General features: G+C 42.4%; 1 protein-coding gene across 1 annotated transcript; it reads left to right on the top strand.

Annotated features, from left to right (window-relative positions):
* Positions 1-13,089: 13,089 nt before the first annotated feature.
* On the top strand, positions 13,090-14,253 carry LOC131676446 (protein phosphatase 1 regulatory subunit pprA-like). Its single transcript, XM_058955512.1, has 2 exons — positions 13,090-13,219; positions 13,289-14,253. The coding sequence occupies exons 1-2, from the start codon at positions 13,140-13,142 to the stop codon at positions 14,193-14,195; spliced, it is 987 nt and encodes a 328-aa protein (XP_058811495.1). The 5' UTR covers positions 13,090-13,139; the 3' UTR covers positions 14,196-14,253.
* Positions 14,254-21,974: the final 7,721 nt, after the last annotated feature.

The raw sequence follows: 21,974 nt of genomic DNA, 5'->3' as shown, positions 1-21,974 counted from the left end.
TCGCCAACAACCGACTGAAAGAATGGTTCGACGGGATATCTCAGCAGGCGTTGGAAAAGAAGAATGCACCGCGAACACCAGATGCTATGTGTCAACCGTCAATAGGTAGAACTACGCCGACTGAAGCAGAGTCAGGATGACGAGTAGTGTGGGGAGCTGGAACAGCTGGGTCGTTGATATGCTACGCGGAAGTAAGGCTGGGAGTATTGTTACGGACAACTGTGAGGTGATCGAAGTCGTCGATACAGCAAGTGACAGGGATGTGTCACCTGTGACGATAGGTGAAGTTAAGGATGTCCTCGAACCTACTGAAGAGCAAATCGGTTGGAAGGAAAGGTATCGGAGATGGGCCCGTAGAAGCTGGTCGATTGCCTGCATCGGCTGATAGTAAGCATTCTGAACTCCCAGCAGTTGCTGGAGAAGTGGACGAAAGGGTTATCTGCCCAATATGCACTGGACTGTGAAAACTTGCTTGTGATCACCGTCCTTAATACCGCCTTAACTAATCCAAGTCATCTTCCAGCAACTGACGCCACTAGCAAAGAGATTCGAGGGAAGGTATCCGGCCGGCTTCATCGAAGGACTTCCTCCAAATCTTCCCTTTGCGATAGATCCTCCGAAAGTGTTGTTCATATAGAGATGGATGGAAAATCAGGGACGTGAACGACTATCCGGGAAAGCTGATCCGACTCATCAAGCCCATGCTGGATAGACTCCAGTACTGTGTGAAGATATCGAGTGATTTGCCCGCAACAGGTTTCGTCCCGTTGGTGGTCTTTTTTACCTGCTGTAGGAACACGATTTTCAACCTATCGAGATGCTTCACCGATGCCATGAACATTGTCCACAGAACACTTGAGGCCAGACTAAAGCGCGAAGCAGTGAAGCACGGGTTGAAGATACATCCAAAATGAAGTACGTGTTGGCATGCGAAATCGAGCACAGTCCCGAGATCCGGAACCGTATTTTACGTGGAAGTCTATGGGCTCCCCTTAAGGTGGTCACATCTTGACAGGACATGCTGCGATAAAGCCGGACAACTATCCTGTGAAAATGGAATTCGATGGGGATCGGGTTGGCACAAGTCGACAAGACAGGGACTACAAGGTGCTCACAGGTTAGAATAGGAATCAGTCAAGAACCAATAACGTTAGAGAGCTATTGTGTATCAGGTATGCTATAAATGACGATCTATCAAGAACACCAACTAATAAGACCATTCGTTCTGTGACTCTCGGACCGATTGGTCGATCTTTCCAGTCTGTGCAAGTGCAGTGTAACGTTGAAAAGAAGCGCTAATCAGCTGCCAAGGTTATCTTGCGCATTTTCAGCCTAGTCGAGAGTTCAGTATTTTTTCCCTTCTTTTGTGTTTCTGCGCGTTTACCGTTATCCAGCCAGTGAGAAGCGAAGCAGTGTTTTTTTTCTAGTAAGCCATCTGGATACCGTTATATACACAATTTAAGAAGCGCTATAATACTATGCTTCCCATAGTTGCCTATAATCCCAGCTTGTACTAGGCAATAGGCCCGTGCGAAAATGACTTCCCCTGACAGTGGTTCATCTCAAGGTGAGATGGATGTCGAAATAAAATCGGTTCCCCGGCTCAAGGTTTATCCATACTCGGCCCTCACGTGATCTTCGTGCGAGCTAAAGACAAAAAGTGTTTGAATTTATTGAAGATTTCTCGAGTTCTGGCCTAACGATATTCGGCCGTGATAGAAATATCGAAAATGCGCCCTGATAAGCTTCGGGTTGTGGTAAATAGCTTAAACCAGGCAAATGATATTGCTGGCTGCAAGCCTTTTACGAAGGCATATAGGATATATGTTCCATCAAATAGGGTTGAATGTGCCGGGGTTGTCTCCGATCCGACTTTGGATTGCCCGGATTTGCTTGCTGACACATGGATGTAGAGTTCAAACTTATAAATAATGAGGCAATTAATTCCTGTGGAAGGGATGTTGAAAAGTGTCTCTACTGCGGAGGGAATTCACATGGTCTCCCGACGTGTCCCGCGAACGAACAGCGCGAGGAGAAACTTAAGCATTCCTTTCAGGGCAGCGCAGCGCAGAAATCTTGAAAACACTTCAATACTTTGAATTTTTTTTTCGGCCAATCAAATCTACGGCTCTGTCCAGCTAGCAGATTGTGTCGTGTCTAATAAACTAATGGAGATTTCGCTTGAATCTGAAACTGAGTCAGGTTCTAACCACAACCGCTGTCAGTTCATACATTTTGACAGCAGTTGGGGTTAGGAACTGACTCAGCTTCGCCTCAAACAAAAACCACATAATAAAAAATACTTGTCAAATTACAACAAATATTTGTATTGTCGAAATTCGTTGACAGAACTTTCAATCAACGCAGGCGGCGCTATTTACTGCAAGGAAAACTTTCCAAAAATAACCAATATAACTAACATTGTTATGAAAACGAATGTTATTTTACCACCATAATAGATGATTTGAATTTGTTAAAAAAATGTATCCAAAAGTACATTCGTAATTGTCAATTCAAGCGATTGGTGGCACCCTTTCCAACTATAAACACAAGAGGAACCTGTACTGATAAGAAGACATATCATAAATAGCACTATTCATGAAGTAACCTCCCATCGATGAAGTTCTTAACGACTTCATCGTCGTTAAGTGGCCTCCCAAAAAGAACCGGAAGCTGCTGCTGGAATGCTCCTTTCCTTTTCTTACCTTTTCCCAGCCACTTGTACATTTGTTCAACATTTAATGGCCGTCTATCGTCTATCCTGCCAGCATTCTCACCCGTAGTGGTTAAGGAAGAAAATGAAAACTCTATTAGCTCTGCAGTCATCAAGCACATTCCATTTGACCTGGTCCAAAGGAGTGTCATCTCCTACCTACCGGTAAAGGTGGCAGTTTGAAAGGCCACAGGGAAAAATCGGCAGAAGTCACAGTCTTTTCTGGTGGAATCAATTTTCACGCGCCGGTGGTCTTCTTACCTCTCACAACATCAGAGCAGGGGTAAACATCGGAAGTAAGTCATCTTCGGCCCCCTCCGGGGAAATGAGCCATCAATTTCAGTGGGGAGGAAGGGCGGCTTGTTTAAATTCCAGGTTTTTTTTCTTCCTTTTTACATTTCTTATAAAAGAAATGTATAGAATTCGCTCAAACTTTCAAGATTTTTTCCGAGGCCCGGAGGGCCGAGTCTTATATACCAATCGACTCAGCTCGACGATTTGGGACAATGTCTGTGTGTGTGTGTGTCTGTGTGTGTGTGTGTATGTAACGGACAAATTCTCATTCGTGTTTCTCAGCAATGGCTGAACCGATCTTATCCAAACCAATTTTAAATGAAAGAACTAAAAAACAGTATGAACGCTATTAATTTGTTTTTGATTCTGATGTTTAGTTTCCAAGATATGAATGTTTGAATGCGCAAAAATGGCGTTCTTTGCAGTTTTTTTGAATTATCTGCCGAAATTGACAATATAGATTAACAATTTATATGTTTTTAGACAGCTTTAACGAATACCTTTCGAACAAGCTATAGATTGTTGAAATCGGACTATTATCAAAAGAGATATTTAACATTAAATGCGGACGAAAGATTTTTATCATTTCCCATAGCCAGAAATATGACCAAAAACATGTAATCTATTATTAACGACAAAACGGCTTATTTTAGGTCAATAGTATCTTCGGAGAATTTAATGGAGGCAATATGCCCTTTCTTTTGGTATTGTGCTTTTGTTGATTAATCCCCCTATGAGTGAGATATTTTCACAAATTTTTTTGGAAGTGATTATATCGAAATGATGCCTTCAGCAAATTTGTAGCTCTTACTTTTGCGAATAACTTTACTGAAGACTTCAAATATCTATTTTGAATACTTTAAAAGTTATGGCTTGTTGTTTGTTGATTAGTGTCGCCTATTTATTGTTCAATATAGTAATAATCCATTGAAATAAGCCAAACATTATTTCGATAAAACGAATTTTGTATTTCATTTTACTATCTACAACCGCTAGAAATAATCACCGAACACTTCCAAGTTGTCTGGAAGGAACTTGATAACTTATCAGTACAAAAATGTTCATTTGTGCGAACCTTCTGACTGTAATTTTTCCAACTTATAACCATCGGATCGATCTGAAACATATCGGAAAATGAAAAGCGAAATAAATAACTCCAAGCAACGGCGTAGCCAAGAGAAGGTTTTGGGGTTTAACACCATACAACCCCCCTCCCCCTCCACCACACCCAAAAAAAATATTGGATTGAAGTTGAAAATTTATTGATGCAGACTGATTTAATTCAATATTACAATAACAATTATCTGATCCGTAGATTGATAACCTGTTGTTGTAAACATCATGAGGACTTTTGATAAATTGTCGGAATGGGGTCCTGATATGTAACTGATCTCTTGGTCTTGATTTCACAGTTATCTAATAGCATCAATATCAAATTTCTGCCTGAAAACCTTCCAATAGAAAATTCCAGAGTTCTGTAATCAATCATAATCCTCAGATTTATTTTCAAATTGATCTCGTTTTTGTAGAGATGTACTGTAATAAGGGTCTTTATTTAATAGGAAGCGAAGTTAAAATTGATTTAATGTCTATGAAACATAGAACTGCTCACCAAAAAATGCATAAATTTCAACATTTGCTAAAAATGTTTTTGCCTTTCTCATTCACTCTAAAATTCGTCGATCTAATCCCGACCGGGAGGGCCGAGTGTCATATGCTAATCGACTCAGTTCGTCGAGATCGGAAAATGTCTGTGTGTGTATGCATGTCTGTATGTATGTGTGAGTATGTGTGTATGTGGAAAAAAAATATGACCTCTGTTAATCAGAGATGGCTGGATCGATTTGCACAAAGTTAGTCTCAAATTAAAGGTACAATCTTCCCATCGGCTGTAATTGATTTTTTTTTATTGATTGGACTTCCGGATCCGGAGTTACGAGTTGAAGAGTGCAATCACACAGCAAATTCCAATATAAACTGAAATGAAAAATTTTCAAAATCAAATTTGTATTTTTGATGCCAAATGACATTATAATGCATGAAACATTGAGATTTGATGTAAACTCGAAAAAATTACGTTTGACAAAAATTGATTTTTTTGGACTTTGGTACTTTTTTGCTTGTTACTATTTTCTGAAAAATTAATTCTGCATAATTTTAAAACTTCAAAAATTACGGTTTCGGAATTATGCCGTTTGGACAGTTAGATCGATTTTCACCAAACCCCCACCAATTGTAAAATTGGTATTGTAAAAAAAACGTAAGGGCGATACTTCAATGCTGATAGGTGGGACCAAAAAAGTAAACAATCGCCAAAGGGACTATATACTATATATACAATCATTTTGTCAATTTCAATAGCAAACACAAATTTTAATTTAATAATTTCAAATACTTCATGAAGTTTTGGGTTTCGATCACTGAATCATGCAATCTAGGATGTAAAAAACACAATAGTTCTTAAATAGGAAATAAAACCAAGTCTAAAAATATGCACTGTTGATTTTCTTTGAATGGTGGGTTTTTTCAAGAAAAAGCGTTGATTTCTTAATTCTCAGTCGCGTTGGAAATTTGAGTAAAGTATAAACTTGAAATCGATTAAAACAAATCGATTTTTTTTTGGTTCAGTACAATATACATAATCCCTTTAGAAAAATCAGTTTTCCCACCACAATGCATTGATTGAGGAATTTAGATATTTTATTAACAGAGCATTAGCAATAATTCGTTTGTATGTCTATTTTATGGGCCATTTTTTCGCCTTCCCATTGATTTGGTTTGAGATTTCTAGCACTGATGTTGTCCTATGCTGATTTGAGTGATTCTCTGAGTCCTGCCACTATCCCATGTAGTATGTGTTATCAAAAACATCGCGAAGCATCAAGTTCTAAATGTTCTCAAACGATATAATATCCGAAGAGAGTGATAAGAGTTATAAGAAATGTCTCATCACACTGTTAGGTGGATTAATAACGTTTTTTCTGTCAGAACAAGCCTACGTTGTTCATCTACCTAATCATACTGGCAAGTCATCTTCCTGTTCTTTCGTTTGCGTTTGGTCATCCGCCACCACCGTAGTAGGCGTAGAGTTTCGAAAACTCATCAATTGAACACTCACGTTTTGGAAGGAAATTAAATTAATTTTTTCTCTTCTTTACTGATGTGTCCTGCTTTTTGACGGGTGTCACTGGGAGTCTGGTGCTATCGATTGGCCCCTAGAACTTCACACTTATTCGATTTTCTCACCTCCGGAGGTACGGGGTGATGACCGTTTCTTTAGGTCGGTGACAAGCGGTTGTAAAATGTGTTATTGACAGCTTTTTTATCTGAGTGAAAATTACCTTCAGATTTATCTGGTCGCAGTGGCGAATTTTGATTAAGGTTTGAAAGAGGAGAGTGTTGGTATCATTCTTCGTATTTCTCACCAGCTCACCAAATATAATTTTGTTTTCTAATATTAAATTCTTCTCATTTTATTCCCAAGTGATAAAATGACGTTAAAATAATAATCCAATAAATTACACTTTACATACGAAAAGAAAAAAATTTCGTCGAACCAATGTATCAAACTAAACTTTGACTCTATCTCAAAACCTTGTACACATTTTCTTCGATCTCACTTTTCCGTGGAATACACCAACAAAAGGAAACGTTCATTCCATGAAAGTATTCCTAACGCACTAAATCAGTAAGATCAACTGTTAAAGCACAATTTAAAAACGCACCTTTTGGTATCCCTGTGCACAGGTACAGATTGTCTGCCAAACCAGGTATTTCTGAGCAAACTGAGACAGTTTCATTTGGTTGAAAATGTCTGTCACATTTACCTTTTCGGTGGCCGTATAAAACTCTTGATAAGGAGGCTGTTCAAAGTCTGTCTTGACGTACGTTTCATCGTCCAATACCTATTGGTATATCATTGTTAGGAGACCTGTTGATGATTTGACCCCGAAACAATTCCCAAATTGCTCCATAACGAAAAGAAACATATTTCTGGTACGATCACTTGGGTCGGAGTCCCAAGGGTTGCAGGTTCGAATCCTGCCTCTGGGAGGAATTAAGTTTTTTCGCATATTTGCTTCGTTCAACTCTTCAACATTTCGGTCTGTTTCACCGTTGGATCCCACAAAAAAAAAAACTGCTAAAGTTGCTTTAAATTCGACCAAACCCGTTTGACAGATTCCATACAGAGCTAAGTAGCTTTCTCAAACTCCAGAAGAATGACAGATTTTTATCCACTTTTCAAAAAATTCTTTATTTCGGCCTAACTATAGTAAGGAAATTTGAGCTCGAAACGAGCTCGACTCGAACTCGATTTGAATGCTAGAGATAACGATTAGTTTGTATCTCGGGATTGGCTTCTTCGTAAGTCTTTTCATGCCAGTAATGTTCTATTTAATTGATTTGAATAAAGATGAGATCACTACGAAACTAATTTAAAGATTAATATATTCCCTCCGATTTTCGAAAACTACATGATATTGAAACCGAAAAGGTGTCTGAAATGTTTACCGGACAATATTCCTGGAAAATACTTTTTTTTCTTTTTTTTTCGAGAGTTTAAGAAGGGCTCCCCGACAGAATTACACACTACAATTGCAGACGGGACAGGCAATGTCGCCCACTAAAACACTGGTTAAGGCCAATTGCAGCGGGTCGTGCTTCTGAATGTGACATTCATTTTACGCTTCAGATATGTGCTGGCGCAGGGACTTCGCGATGGCGCGTATCATCGCGCAGGACTAGAGCGTTTGTACGTTAATGTGTTCGTTTCTCGTATAAAATCACATGCGTAAAACATCAAAAAACCCGCTTGAGTATGATAAGTTCACACATAGTTTATCATGAAGTAGAGGGGAAATGATGGAAAAGAAAACCCTGGTAATACATTCCGTTGCGGAACTTGACCTTCTTTTGGGGCAGATGCCTATTCTCAAAGCACAGAACAATTGCGGGGCTAGTACTACGATTCTACTGATCACCAAGAATCCTTCCAAGCGGAGGTTAGGAAATACGACGAGTGGTTTAGTTTGGCCCGATATAAAACCATTATTAATCGATATAGCAATCCTGGCTGATTACTGTGATTACTGTCATTCTTCACATCATCAATAAATTCAAAACTTCCGCTTCAGACTTGTTCACACCGCCACCGCCCTATTAATTCAGAAAATCATTTCATGTGATGTCTAAAATGATTAAGCTCCATTTTCATCGTATGCGCCCATGTCTTAATCTCTATTGCTGAACAAGCTAATGGTCGTTGAAAGCTATGCCTGGCTTGATTGTACTCGATTATTCTTTGCAGCAACAGGGCTTTATGCTGAACGTAGCGTGGTTTTAGAAATAATAAGGGCTTGTACTTTAGATAGTGGAGACAGTTGGGAACGAATCTGACAGAATTGAGAACACGTGGGAAGTCCCACACAAAATAGTTTATACCTGCCTCTCTTTATTGCAGTATCTTCACCAATATACATTGTAAAACTTTCTGCATTGACTAATGGTTTGAACGACATAAGCCCGATCAGGACGACCTAACAGAACAATAACAATTGGTTAGCTGAGATTGATTGCTTAGTCTGAATTCGAGTTACTGGATGGCGCTTTTTTTTGTTTCGATTATAGAGGTTTTAACCTTAAGGTCATTCGCCTCTTCGGGGTAGAAAAATGAAAAATTTCTAACCGGAACTCGAACCCAGGTGCGCTGCGTACAAGGCAATCGATTTACCAACTACGCTACGCCCACCCCTAGGGATGGCGCTTCATACTTGCTCTCGTTGACATGTTCAAGACATTTCGGATATGTACATTAGAGTGAGTTGATTCCTAGTCCCACCAGGAATACTGGCTCTAATTTTGAAGCCAATCGGACAAGTCTATCTACTGGACCAATGTGCTTGAAGTTTTTATTGAAATTGTATGTAGAACCTAGCATTTTCACCGCTAGGCGGCACTGTATGCATCAGGTTATTATTGCATGCCAAAATAAAAAGGATACTTTAATTATCTACCACTTTATCAGAGACTACGAGTCAATCTGGCTTTATTAGAAGTAATTATTAAACTTTTAACGAAGTGATGTCTGAGTCAGTTTTGCAAAGGGCCTACCAGCGAACCGGGGCTATCAAGACCGTGGGGGTAATTCAGACACCCTCGATTCAAAATCATAAGACTTTCTGACTGTCGGATAGAGATGGGCTAGTGAACAGCAACGTCGAGATTTACTAGCTATTTACTCGTGACCATGGACTGCTGTTACGACGTCATCGCCTCGAACGAGACGTGGCTCAACAACTGTGCACTGTCTCGCCAGTTGTTTGGTTCAACATTCGATATCTATCGCTGTAACCGCAACGCCCTCAACAGCCATAAGACATCAGGTGGTGGTGTGCTTATCGCCGTTCGCCATAGCATAAAAACCCGAGTGATCAACTACATCTTGTCTGTCGCTCTATCGTCTACGATTTTAAAAACGCTGACTACGACAGAATCATTAGTACACTGTTAGATATAAACTGAGACGAAAATCTTAACGATGACGAAGCGAACCAAATCGAACATTGATGATTATCGGGTAATCTCGTGTTTAAGTACCGTATCAAAACTTTTTGAGCTGACCCTATTTTCTTTCACTAAAAACACTACATTGCAGACGACCAACACGGTTTTATGCCTAAACGATCGACAATGACCAACCTGCTCTCGTTCACAACATATGTACTCGATGGATTCGCTGACGGATTGCAAACCGATGCTATTTACACGGATCTATCTGTGGCCTTCGACAAAATCAACCACGATATCGCAATAGCGAAGCTGGACAAACTCGGTATTCATGGACAACTTCTGCGCTAATTTCGTTCCTACCTCGATGGAAGGCAACTGCAAATTAGCAGTCCTTAATGCGTCAATCTGCACTATTCTTCGCTACATCCGGCATCCTACAAGGAAGCCATCTGGGTCCACTAATATTTCTGCTTTACTTCAATGACGTCAATATCACATTACAAGGACTCCGCCTTTCTTCTGCCGACGACAAATGCAAATTTTTCGACGAATACGGGATAATACCGATGTCGAGCTTCTTCAGAGGGAACTGGAGAGCTTCAGTACGTGGTGTGATCTAAACAGAATGGTTTAAAACCTGAGTAAATGCTCAACAACTACGTTCACGCGGAAACGCCATCCGGCTCAGTTTAAATAGCATTTCTTCGACTCGAGCATTGCAAGACACTGTCACGTCAAGGATCTCGGAGTCATCATGGGTTCAGCACTAACGTTAAAACCACATACTTCATACTTCGTGGATAAGGCATCACGACACCTTGGGTCCATCTTTCGAATAACGAAAAACTTTAGGGACGTTTAGGTGTGCGTAGATGATCGCGAAGGGCTTAAGCGTTCGCATGTTGACGTGTTTGTCGCGTGTGCACGTGTGTATGGGACTTCGCGTGTATAAATTCGATTTTGAAACCCTGCGGCCATTCATAAATTTGCGGACCGTCATTCTGATATTTATTTTTCGGTGTACGGATCACATTCTGACAGGGACTGATTTACTCCGTATCACTAGAGTTCACGGTCATGTCGCCATGGAATGTGTTGTCCAGTGGATATGAGAGCTTTCTAATTTAATTGATTCAATTGAAGGCATGGACCTAGACTTTTGGAATCGATGATAGAGACCTCCGGGCGTGATCGATTCATGATCGCGTGAGTGCGGGGGACTGTATTATCATATTATCACCGGGATGTTATCATGTCTGCGCGAGAACGCGGGTGTACGCTGCGTGGATGATTGCGAACGGCTCAAGCATGTGACTTCGTGTGTATAAATTCTATTTTTAAGTCGCCATGGAACGTGTAGTTTAGTGGATATGAGCATCATCTTTTTGATTGGTCCACCTGAAGGTATTGGACTTATGCTGCTAGGACCGAGAATGGGGGTTTCCAGATGAAACCGATTCATGATCGCTCGAACACGGGCGTTGGTTCTCTCTTGAAACCGCCTTTGTGAATTTATAAGTGCTAAACCGTTCACTTAGTCACCGGGGTGTTATCCTGTTTGCGATTTGCGTGGGTGTGGTTGTACGTGGATGATCGCAAAGGACTCGAGCGATTGTATGTTGACGTTTTTGTCGCGTGTGCTAGTGTGTATGTAACTTCGCGTGGATTCATTATTTTATAAGCATGTGGCCATTCCCATGTTCGCGTGTTATTCAACGATCGCGCGTGGACGTCTTGTCCAGTTTTTGTTTCTATCGGTCCAACTGAAAGCATGAGTTTGGGCTGCTAGGATCAAGGGTAGAGACTTACGAACGTGATCGATTCATAATTACGCGAGCGGTGGGTTGATGGTTGCGACCGCGTTGGTTAATTTTTTGGTACAAATGTTGACTTAATTACCAGGGGCTTGCCAGATCGCGGGTGTTCGCAGTTTTGACCAGGTTTGTGTTATCTTGAAGGCCACGTTTGTACGTTTGGAATAAGAGATTGTGAGTGTATATGAGATAATAAGCAATTTGTGTTAGTAAGCGTTAGCATGGACCTAATTTAAAATATAACAATAAAAGAAGGGTGCATCCAGAGAGAATTGGGCTCTAAACCCACATTGTATATTATTTGACCATGGCAGTGGATAATAAAGGTCACCAAGTTAAGTACTAAAATTGATCACAATGTAACTTAACTAAAAAGAAAATAATCGTATCCCAAGTTTATGTGATATAATCACTGAAATACTGCTTTGGTGGAAAACCCCCCGGACCACGTCAAGTTACAGTATCATGCCGAGAGCGTCAAGTTCCTAAGCTAATATTACAACTATTGTCAGGCGAATTCTTGACCGATTTTTACAAACTTGATTTCAAATAAAAAATACAGTAATCCCAATGACTGCTGAATTTCATGCGGTTCTGACTGTTGGTTCCGGAGTTACAGGGTGGTCACTTTGGAATTTCTCATAAAAACCGTTACAATCGTAATACCTCATAGGCTAAAAATGTATTGAAATGGTTACCAAATTACATCGATTCGCAGTTCTAAATCACTGACTGCCAATCAAACATTCTTTAAATGTATTGTCCACTATCGTCCAATCCGGAAGTTCCGGATACCGGGTTTATTCCACAATTAAAGTCACATCGGTTGTTCGGTGATGACTGAACCGATTTTCTCAAACCAAGTCTCAGAGGGAAGGTATAATATGCAATTGACCCCCACCCCCTCACACCTCCCTCCCTCCTTATTCATCCACCCCGCATTCCTAAATAAGATAACATGGAAAATTAACGAATCTTTAGGCGGTTCGCGCGCTCGCGATCAACACGGTATCGGTTGATTTCAAAGACTGCAATATTCAGCCATCTGTAAACAAAGTGGAAAATATTGGTTGAAAGAAAAATTATATGGCTTTTTTCAATGTTGGAAATTGACGTTATCCAGTTTCATCATATCAGAAACTTCAAGATGATGACTGAGCTGAACAATGCACCAATTTTAAGTTCCGTAGTCTGCGAGCCATTTTTTAAAAGCTACTAATCTTGAGACACCTTTGTTATCATACAAATTCGTTCTGGGTGATTGTGGTCATCAAAATCGTGCTTTGAACCACCGTGCTTTGGCCGGGTTAACACAAACGTAAACAAGTGGTTACTTTGATCTCGCATCGTTTCCTCGAAGATGACTGAACTGATTTCCACGAATTGATAAGCACAAATTCCCACACAGACAAGGTATTGAATTTTACTCAAGCTGGTGTTCCGTTTTTTTTGAAGATGTGGAAGGATGGTCGCGGTCTCTTAACAATCAATAACGGAAAGAAAAATGTTATTTTACTTGTTGGCCTTTGAACACCTCAGCTAGAGCTGTGAATTCTGGGGATACTCATTTCAATAACAATCATTTTATTTACCGTGTAATATTTACAACATTAATCTAGACTCTTCAAAGTGAAGTCCTCCCAAAACCCAACCTACAGTGAACAATCACTGGATCCCTTCGCCGGGCCGGTACATGACCGATAGTAGGCAAGAGCTGGTCGATTTACTCACGCCTATTTTTACCCACAATGATGCTCATATCGCACACGTGAGCTAACGGGAGCAGCTACATACGTCATCCTTGTTGTATGTGGTGGGCAAACAAAACGAGCAGCAGTTATCAGTACGCTTCGAACCGACCAGCTGACAGGATGATCCTTCTACATTTGTGAGTATTTTCGATCCATACGAAAAATGATTCAAATGATCGATCATTTGTTTTTTTTTAACATTTCAGTATCTCATTACTCGTAGTAGTCTTTGAAGTTGCGATCGCAGATCGCTTGAACATCTGCCAGGATCAGTTCCGGTTACGTGAAGGTTTCTACGTTTACAACACAAACTGTCGAGATTTTGATGACGCGGCACTCGCGGAAGCCAGTTTCAACGAAGATCGCGTCCTCTGGATCCGAAACGGGACAATCGAAAGCATTGATCGGCTGTTGAATGGTAGCTTTTACAATATTACGAACTTGAAGATTACTAATCTGGCTGCCGAAGGGAGTACCCCGATTCCGGTGTTTCCGATCGAGGCGGCACGGTTTTCGATTCTTGATCTGACGAATAATGGTATCGAACGGTTGGAGATCGAGGAAGAGGACTTCCGGCTGACACATTTGGATGTTCGGAAGAATAAGCTGACGGAGCTGGGAAATATTACGCTGCTGAGGAAGTTGGAGTCTTTGAAGGCTGACGGGAACCTCATCGAGAGTATTTCTTTTGATGAAATGAAAAATTTGTCGGATTTGTTAGTGTTGTCCTTGGCGAGTAACAGGATCAAAAGTATTGTCGCTTCGGAAGAGATTTCATTATTAAAACTACGCTCGCTAGATATTTCCGACAATCAGTTAACGAGTTTGGACGTTTCACTGTGGCGTTTCCCTGAACTCGGAAGTTTCTATTTGCACGATAACGCGATCAGCAAAGTTGATGGACTGCGAGGAAAATTTCCTAAAGCTTGGGATATTGCTATGGGAGGACGTAACAACTGGAACTGTGATTGGTTTGATAGTTTGCTGCTGTTCCTGAAGCAAGATCGACAGTTTGCAATGCAGATGTTCGGGGATGAACCCAAGTGTCCGAATGAAACCCGAATGGATGGGTTCATCTGTTGCCAAAACTCAACCGCTCAAGTGGATAAATAATTAGGTAATAAAATGTCGTCCCGTACACGAAGCTACAGGTCAGAGAGAAAACACAGGAAAAAAAGTGGTGTAATCATTAAACCATCCATCCTTTTTCCGGGCGAGCGAGTATAGGGATTCAATTGCTGCCTTCGATTAATTGCCACTTATCCGATAAACTTTGACGCCGCTGCGAGCGTAAGGTTATTGAGTCTATAAATAATCTTTTCCCCTGGCCGTGTGTCCACTGCTAAGCCACGGAAGGTTGGAATTGGCTATTTATGGAACTCGAGGCATCTTCCTGCACGCTCAAATTATCATGATAATTATGGTCATTACATTGTTCGTTAGTTGGCACTTGGTCGAGCGAATCAATAGTTGGAGTTGGTGAGAATCCTTCCTAGATAATGTACAGTGGGTTTTCTTGTCGTTTCATCGGATTGGTGTAATTGCTCATCTTTCAGTTGATGACCACAAACACGTAGTTAGTAAGTGTGTCATAAATTATCGGAAAAGCATGGGAAGACTTTGCGAAGAGCCAATAGTTGTCATCCCTAAATAAGTTGGAATGTTACTGAACTAAATTAACGGGCTCGTATACTTACTTGATTTGATAGGTTTGTGGATGATTGAATCATGTCCTAACAAAGAATTAATCTTAATGGTTTACCTAAAAGACAACGATGTGACTTTTTATAAATTAGTTACAGAATTTGCCTTTTGTATTCGTCTCATCAGAATCTGACACTAACTTAGTGACCAAAAATAAGCTAACGCCGGATTGACGCGAGCCCCAAAAAACGTAAACACTATTTCTTGAGCGTTTTTTCAAAAAGACATATCTACAATGAGTGACTCTCTGTGTTTACTTTCTCTTTCGATTTTTACCGCGTCACTATAGGACTTTTCACTTATTTTACAGTACCGATCGAAAGACGGTGATTTGGACTAGCATGTTATGCAAAGAGTTCAGGGATAAATGTTAAAGCGACCGAATTATTAACAGAAGAGACAGTAAACAAAGAGAGTCACTCATTGTCGTGATATGTCGTTTTGAATAAAAGGTCTAGATTTGTGTTTCCTGTTACCTAATTTTTTCTCCAATAAGGAGAAATGTATGTTTATTCAATTTTGAATGCGATTCCTTCTCTTCTAAAATAACTAAAAATTTGTTTATTTTACGAAAGCCTACTTTCAATTCTGTATTGGAACCGAAAAGACGCGAAGGATTGTTCATTCTCCGTCAGCGGTTACTTTGATAGCCATTACTCATTAGAGAGCAAACCCGAACGTGCAGAACAAAACACCGCATCGGTTTCACTTCTGTCGACCGCAGTGGAAAAGTAGACGCGATTTTCCCGCAACCAGTGCCTTATTTCCTCCAATTCTGCTTCACTACTTCATCGTTATTTTTCGGTAACTCAACTTCTTTCCATCCCCATACCCCCCACTGACCCATCTTGACTCGTTTTCTGTAACTAACTAACCACCAACTTGAAAAGCACACACACACACACACACACACACACACACACTCAACAGCGCGGATGCCGACAGCCAGTCAGTGGTGTCCACCACCGCCCGGTTGTTGTTAGTTCTTGTCTACGTGAAATCATTTCCTCTGCTTTTGTAGAAACACTTTTACCACCTTCCGAAACCTGCCACTGCCACTCGGGTTTCCGGGCTACGGCTCACCGGTTCGCTCCCCGCACAACCCCGCATTTCTCTACAATCAATTGCTCTTTCTTTGAAGCCGAGCTGAACAGGAGGAATAGCAGCAGTTCATAGATAAAGAAATCACCGACCGAGGGGTCCGTATTGTGGAGCGGGCTAAGGATAATTAGTTTCAAATTGATTGATTGTTTTGTAGTTTTCGAAAAAAATCGATAGTAGTTATAAAGATTTTTACTGACACAGTTAACCTCACTTTTCTTGACAGTTCACTAGTACTGTTTACATGAACTTGGAAAATTTTTATGGACGACTAGATTTGCTCGCAGCAAATCGCAAAAAAAAATCTAAGTCCATGTAAACAGTAGAAGCGAACTGTCAAAAATGAGCACTCGAGTTTATTTGTGACATCACCGTAAAGTATTGAATACTTTACGGCGACGACACAAATGAACTGAGTGTTCATTTTTGACAGTTAGCTTGTACTGTTTACATGGACTTAGTTTTTTTTTTGCGATTTGCTGCGAGCAAATCTAGTCGTCCATAAACATTTTCCAAGTTCATGTAAACAGTACTAGTGAACTGTCAAGAAAAGTGAGGTTAATTGTGTCTGTAAAGAACCTAATTAGGTTTTACACCAACCGACATTACTCTCCAAAATAAGCCGGATGAACTTCATTTGACAACTCTCGGTGGTTTGTTTACATGGGAGTTACGTGAGTTCGAATGTAACAGATGCGCACCCGTTGCACTCGAGCTCACGCAACTAACAAAGTAAACAAAACGACTGAGAATTGTCAAATATGAATTTCATTCACCATGAGTTCATTTGTGTCGTCGTCTTGCAGAACTTGATTGAATTGAATACTTTACGCTGACGTCACGAATAAACTCGAGTGTCCATTTTTGACAGTTCGCTCGTACTGTTCACATGGACGTAGAATTCCTTGCAATTTGCTTCAAACGAATCTAGTCGTCCACAAAATTGCCAAGTAAACATTACTACTAAACTGTCAAAAAAGTGAGGTTAATTCAGGTATCTGCTTCGCCGCCATGATTTTGTATGCCAACATCTAAAACGTCGCGTTAGGATCGATCCACAATAAATAGAATCAATTTCATTCGACACAATTTTGTGATAGTCGAGTTCGTTTAATTTGTTGGTGCAAAATGGTGTAAAGTTTTCGTTATTCATCGGCATGTCCAAAGCAACACATTTCTTCAATTAGCTATCCAATATTTTCGCTTTTTACAAATGTCTAAAAATTGACTCATCTCGTACGGTATCTGACCAGTGGAAATCAAGCTTCAAGCAGAACAATTTGAACTGTCAATGGGGCCCATAATATGTGTGCCTACTGAGATGTTGACTTATGTTAGTTCAATACAATTATACGTGGATTAATTGTGTAAGCAAATAATCCAATTCAATGTAATTAAGAGAAACAATTTGGCACTGGGTGGAAAAAAATCATTTTGGTTACACTGACTTCAGAGTGTAATTCTATAGGGTTACCAACCGTGCTCATTTTATAGGACATTTTGATGAATTTCGGAAGAACCCTTTATTTTACCAAAAAATATCCTTAATTTTAGTCTCAAACCTAGACATAGTTCCAAACTGTTCAGATCAAGTTAATTTCGAGAGAATGGAGCTTCTCGGACATTATGCATTTAAAGCCTGAAAGGCGCATTTTGCTCCAACAATTTTTCGCCGAAAACAATCTTGAATTTGCTAGGCATCTTGTGCTGTAGCAAGAGAAAACTTTTGTCCGGATCAATACAGACACGGGTTTCCTACATGGGTGTGCGCAGGATTAATTTTTGAAGTAAAATACTTCTAACGTTTCAATACAGAGGTCCCGTTCTAAGATTTTAACTAATTCCGTAGAACGAACAATTAGTGCAAAGAATGAAAATAATGGGTTTTGTGAAAGCATTAGTTATCTGCACCATGATTGGTGCGCCCTATTCGACCGAGCAAGCTTCCGCAGTTAGTATGGCCCCTTTGACCTCAAATGAACTGCGACACAGGTATGAGGCATGATCCAGAAGAAAAATGGTCCAGTTTGCTTTTTGACGCCGTATCAGCTGCGGTGTGATTGTAGTTGCCCGTCAAACACAAATCGCTCGTTGGTTAGCCAGAGCCGTCAATATGGAGGCTGTGGCACCTGAGACTCACTCAAATACGTGAAGTTATAATTAGAAGTGCTGTGTGTCCGTTTGTATCATTCGTCGCCCGTCTGCCAAACGAGCAACATCAGGGCTTTTTTTACAATGGAGAAGACCTTTACGTCCTAGCCCAGTACACGTGCTATTGGTAGGTGCCAAGCTACCGCACGGGGTGTACTGGGGGCGTGTCGGGCTCGAATGGTGACGCTGCCATTAATATCGACTAAACTCCATTGGGCTCCGCCATCGTTCCTCCCAGGAACTACCTCTCGGTATTACTCCTGGGGGGATGGCTGTACTTAACGTACTCATTCACTCTCACTCACGCGTTCATACGTCCTGTATGAGGCTTACTTGAGTGCTCTCTCTGTCACACCTTGATTCACTCTCAAACACTCCCACATGATGCTGGCTTTTGTGCTCACCTTTTTCGTTCCTTGCGAGGCTGACTTGTGTGCTAGCCTCTACCATACCATGTGAGGCTGACTTTTGTGCTCACCCTTAACATACCGTATGAGACTGACTTGGATGCTCACCCTTTCACTCCTCTGCCACGCCACGAGGCATCGATAGCTAAGTCCCAACATACTACGCTACGACCCTCCCGTCTTGGCATGAGGCAGTCCACATATACGCATATACACTCGCTCTTCTGCCTTGCTTCGAGGTGGCTGGGTTTACCCCTTACGCGGTTACCAGTCGCTGCGCCAAACCTGCCTCAGCATGAACAGACCATTCACTCACTTTTCTGTGCTCGACCTTTTTCGCTCCAACTAACCAATGACTAGTTAGTCGTGCCCGTCGTCTGTTGCTCGGTTCGCCAGATTACCTGTAGCCTACTGGCAATCTGGATGGTAGCAGCCGAGACTGCGTTCCACTTCTCCACCGATTGACACATCCGCTGAATAAGGGTATCAGGGGTTGTGTCCCGGCCGCAGACGTCGAGCATTGCTCTTCTTTCGACGTCGAAACGAGGACATACGAACAGTATGTGTTCGGAAGTTTCGTCTACACCTGGGCAGTTAGGGCAGGCGATGACCTTCGCGTGCCCGAACCTGTGGAGGTACTATCGGAAGCAGCCATGGTCTGACAGGAATTGTGTCAGATGGAAGTGAACTTCCCCATGGGGTCTGCTCACCCAGCTCGATATGTTAGGTATCAGCCGGTGGGTCCACCTACTTTTCGGGGAGTTATCCCAATCACGCTACTACCTGGCGACCGAGGTAACCCTGGTGCGCTCGCGGGCTCCTCTAGTTCCACGTAGCTGGATGCATCGTGTGATACCGTGCGGTAGGCAGATATCACTCTGAGGCACATCACGCGCTAGGTGCTCTTTAGTTTCTGTAGGTAACTGGTTACCCTCAGTGCTCTTGACCATGACGGGCCGCCGTACCTGAGGATAGATACGGCAACGCCTGCCAGTAGCCTACGTCTACTGACGCACACCTTTGAGCTGTTGGACATCATCCTCGGTAGTGCCGCAACAGCAGTCGACGCTCTCTTCCATGTATAGTCGTCGTGGCTGCCGAAGGTCAGCTTGTCGTCTATAATGACTCCGAGAGACTTCAAACTCCGCTGTGAGGTGATCACGACTTCTCCCACATGGATAACTGCATGTTGTGCCGACTTGCGGTTGTTGACGATAACTACCTCCGCCTTATGCTGAGCGAGCTCCAGGCCTCTCGTGCTCATCCATTCCTCCACCGTGCTGATCGCGTGTTCTGCAGTTAGTTCTACCTCTAGTTAGGGATTGACTCCCCATAGACCTCCAAGGTTACGTCATCGGCAAAGCCGACGATCTTGACCCCAGGAGGGAACTTCAGTCTCAGAACCCCGTCATACATGAGGTTCCATAGCACCGGGCCTAAGATCGAGCCCTGCGGGACTCCGGCGGTAATCGGAACCCTTTTCTGACCGGCATCGGTCTCGTATAGCACTACGCGGTTCTGAAAGTAGCTTTTCAGGATCCGGTACAGACCCACCGGTAGGCTAAGCCGGTGTAACGAGAGCGCGATGGCATCCCAGCTTGCGCTGTTGAATGCGTTCTTCACGTCAAGTGTCACTAACGCACAGTATCGAATGCCTCGCCTTTTTCGTTGGATCGCTATCTCGGCAGTCTTTATCACTGAGTTGATAGCGTCCACTGTGGACTTACCCTTCCGAAAGCCAAACTGGTTGCTTGACAGGCCGTCCGTACCTTCTGCGTACGGGGTTAGCCTGTTGAGGATGATCCTCTCAAGCAGTTTGCCAGTCGTGTCGATCAGACAGATTGGTCTGTACGCCGATGGTCGCCTGGTGGTTTCCCGGGCTTCGGCAACAGCACCAATTTCTGCCTTTTCCATCTATCGGGGAAACGGCACTCATCAAGGCATCTCTGCATAGCTAGCCTGAACATGTTCGGGTTCGCTATGATCGCTGCCTTGAGAGCGCTGTTTGGAACTCCATCCGGCCCTGGAGCTTTGTTCATTGCTAGGGATTTAGCCACTGCGAGTAGTTCTTCATTCGTCACTGGAGTCACCATTTCGACCGTGCCTGCACTGTCTCGTAGTGCAGGTGGCCAGGGGCTTGTGGCTCGAGAGGGGAAGAGTACTTCGATAATCATCGCCAACCGGTCCGGAGACCGTTCTGGGGGTGAAGAGCCCCCATTTGGTCTTGGCCATCACAATTCTGTAGGCGTCACCCCACGGATTCGCGTTGGCACTCTCACACAGGTTGTCGAAACACGCTCTCTTGCTGCTTTTAATAGCCTTGTTAAGGGCCAGTTTCGCAGCTCGAAACATTTCACGACGGTTCTCTCTTGCATCCTCGGTGCGGGCTCTTTACATCCTACGTCTAGCTCTGAGGCAGGCTGATCGTAGAGCTGCAATCTCGGCACTCCACGTTCAGGTAGTGTAAGAGACCCCTGGTAAGACGAGTTGTGTTTGGTGTGACCGGCTGTTCTCCAAAACAGATTGACTCCGCAAAAGCGCACATTTGTGTCGAGCGGAAACAAGTTTAACCGCTACAGTGCCGGCAGTAGTTCTCAGACAAGTTGCTGTGTGATACTGGATGTGCATCGCTACCGGGAGGGGTCGGTCGATGTGCCTTTCCGCCCAGCAGCAGCAAATCACTCGTAGCAGCAGCAGTGTGGAGATTTTAGAGTTGGAATAAAACGGTAAAAGTAATCATTTGTATTGCTCTGGTTACTTGGCCGCCCTGTCACTTAGGGTCTGCCGGGCAGGTAAATAATAGGTAGTGAGCAAACCCCTTCTTACAAACATGTTACACCGGTTAGGTGTAGAAAAAGAGATGAGAATGATTACAGTTAAGTTTGAATGTGAAATGTGAAAAACGGAAATACCATAAGCTGATGTGCCGCTACCTGAATCTTTCGTAGTGTAAACTGTTCATAGCTAAAAGGGGGGGGGGGGCTTGAATGAATGTGTATATATGCGCTTAAAATATTTTAGCTTGTAAAAATCGTTAGTTTAATGTAGAAACGCATTTTTATATTTACTCTACAATGGCGGGGGATTTTTTTAGCATTGAAAATGTTTTTTTAGCATTGAAACGCAGAAGACAATAGGCTACCGGCCCCTGATCTCCAAGAAGTCAAGGAGGAGATCCGTTGGCTGAAAAACAACAAAGCTGCCGCTGTAGATCAACTACTCAGCGAGCTATTGAAATACGGTGGTGAAACAATGGCTAGAGCGCAGCACTGGGTAATCGCCAAAATTTGGGAGGAGGAGACTCTTCCGGAGGAGTGGATAGAGGGTGTCGTTTGCCCAATCTACAAAAATGGTGACAAGTTGGATTGCTGCAATGACCGCGCGATCACACTACTTAGCGCCGCCTACAAGGTCCTCTCCCAAATTCTTTGCCGTCGATTGTCACCATTTGCAAGGGAGTTCGTGGGGCACTACCAAGCGGGATTCATGGGTTTCAGCGCCACCACGGACCACATTTTCCGGATAAGCT

Source organism: Topomyia yanbarensis, chromosome 1, assembly GCF_030247195.1.
Source record: "Topomyia yanbarensis strain Yona2022 chromosome 1, ASM3024719v1, whole genome shotgun sequence".
NCBI classification, from domain to species: domain Eukaryota; kingdom Metazoa; phylum Arthropoda; class Insecta; order Diptera; family Culicidae; genus Topomyia; species Topomyia yanbarensis.
Note: the sequence above shows the minus strand (reverse complement) of the source record. Positions and strands in the feature narration are given on the sequence as shown.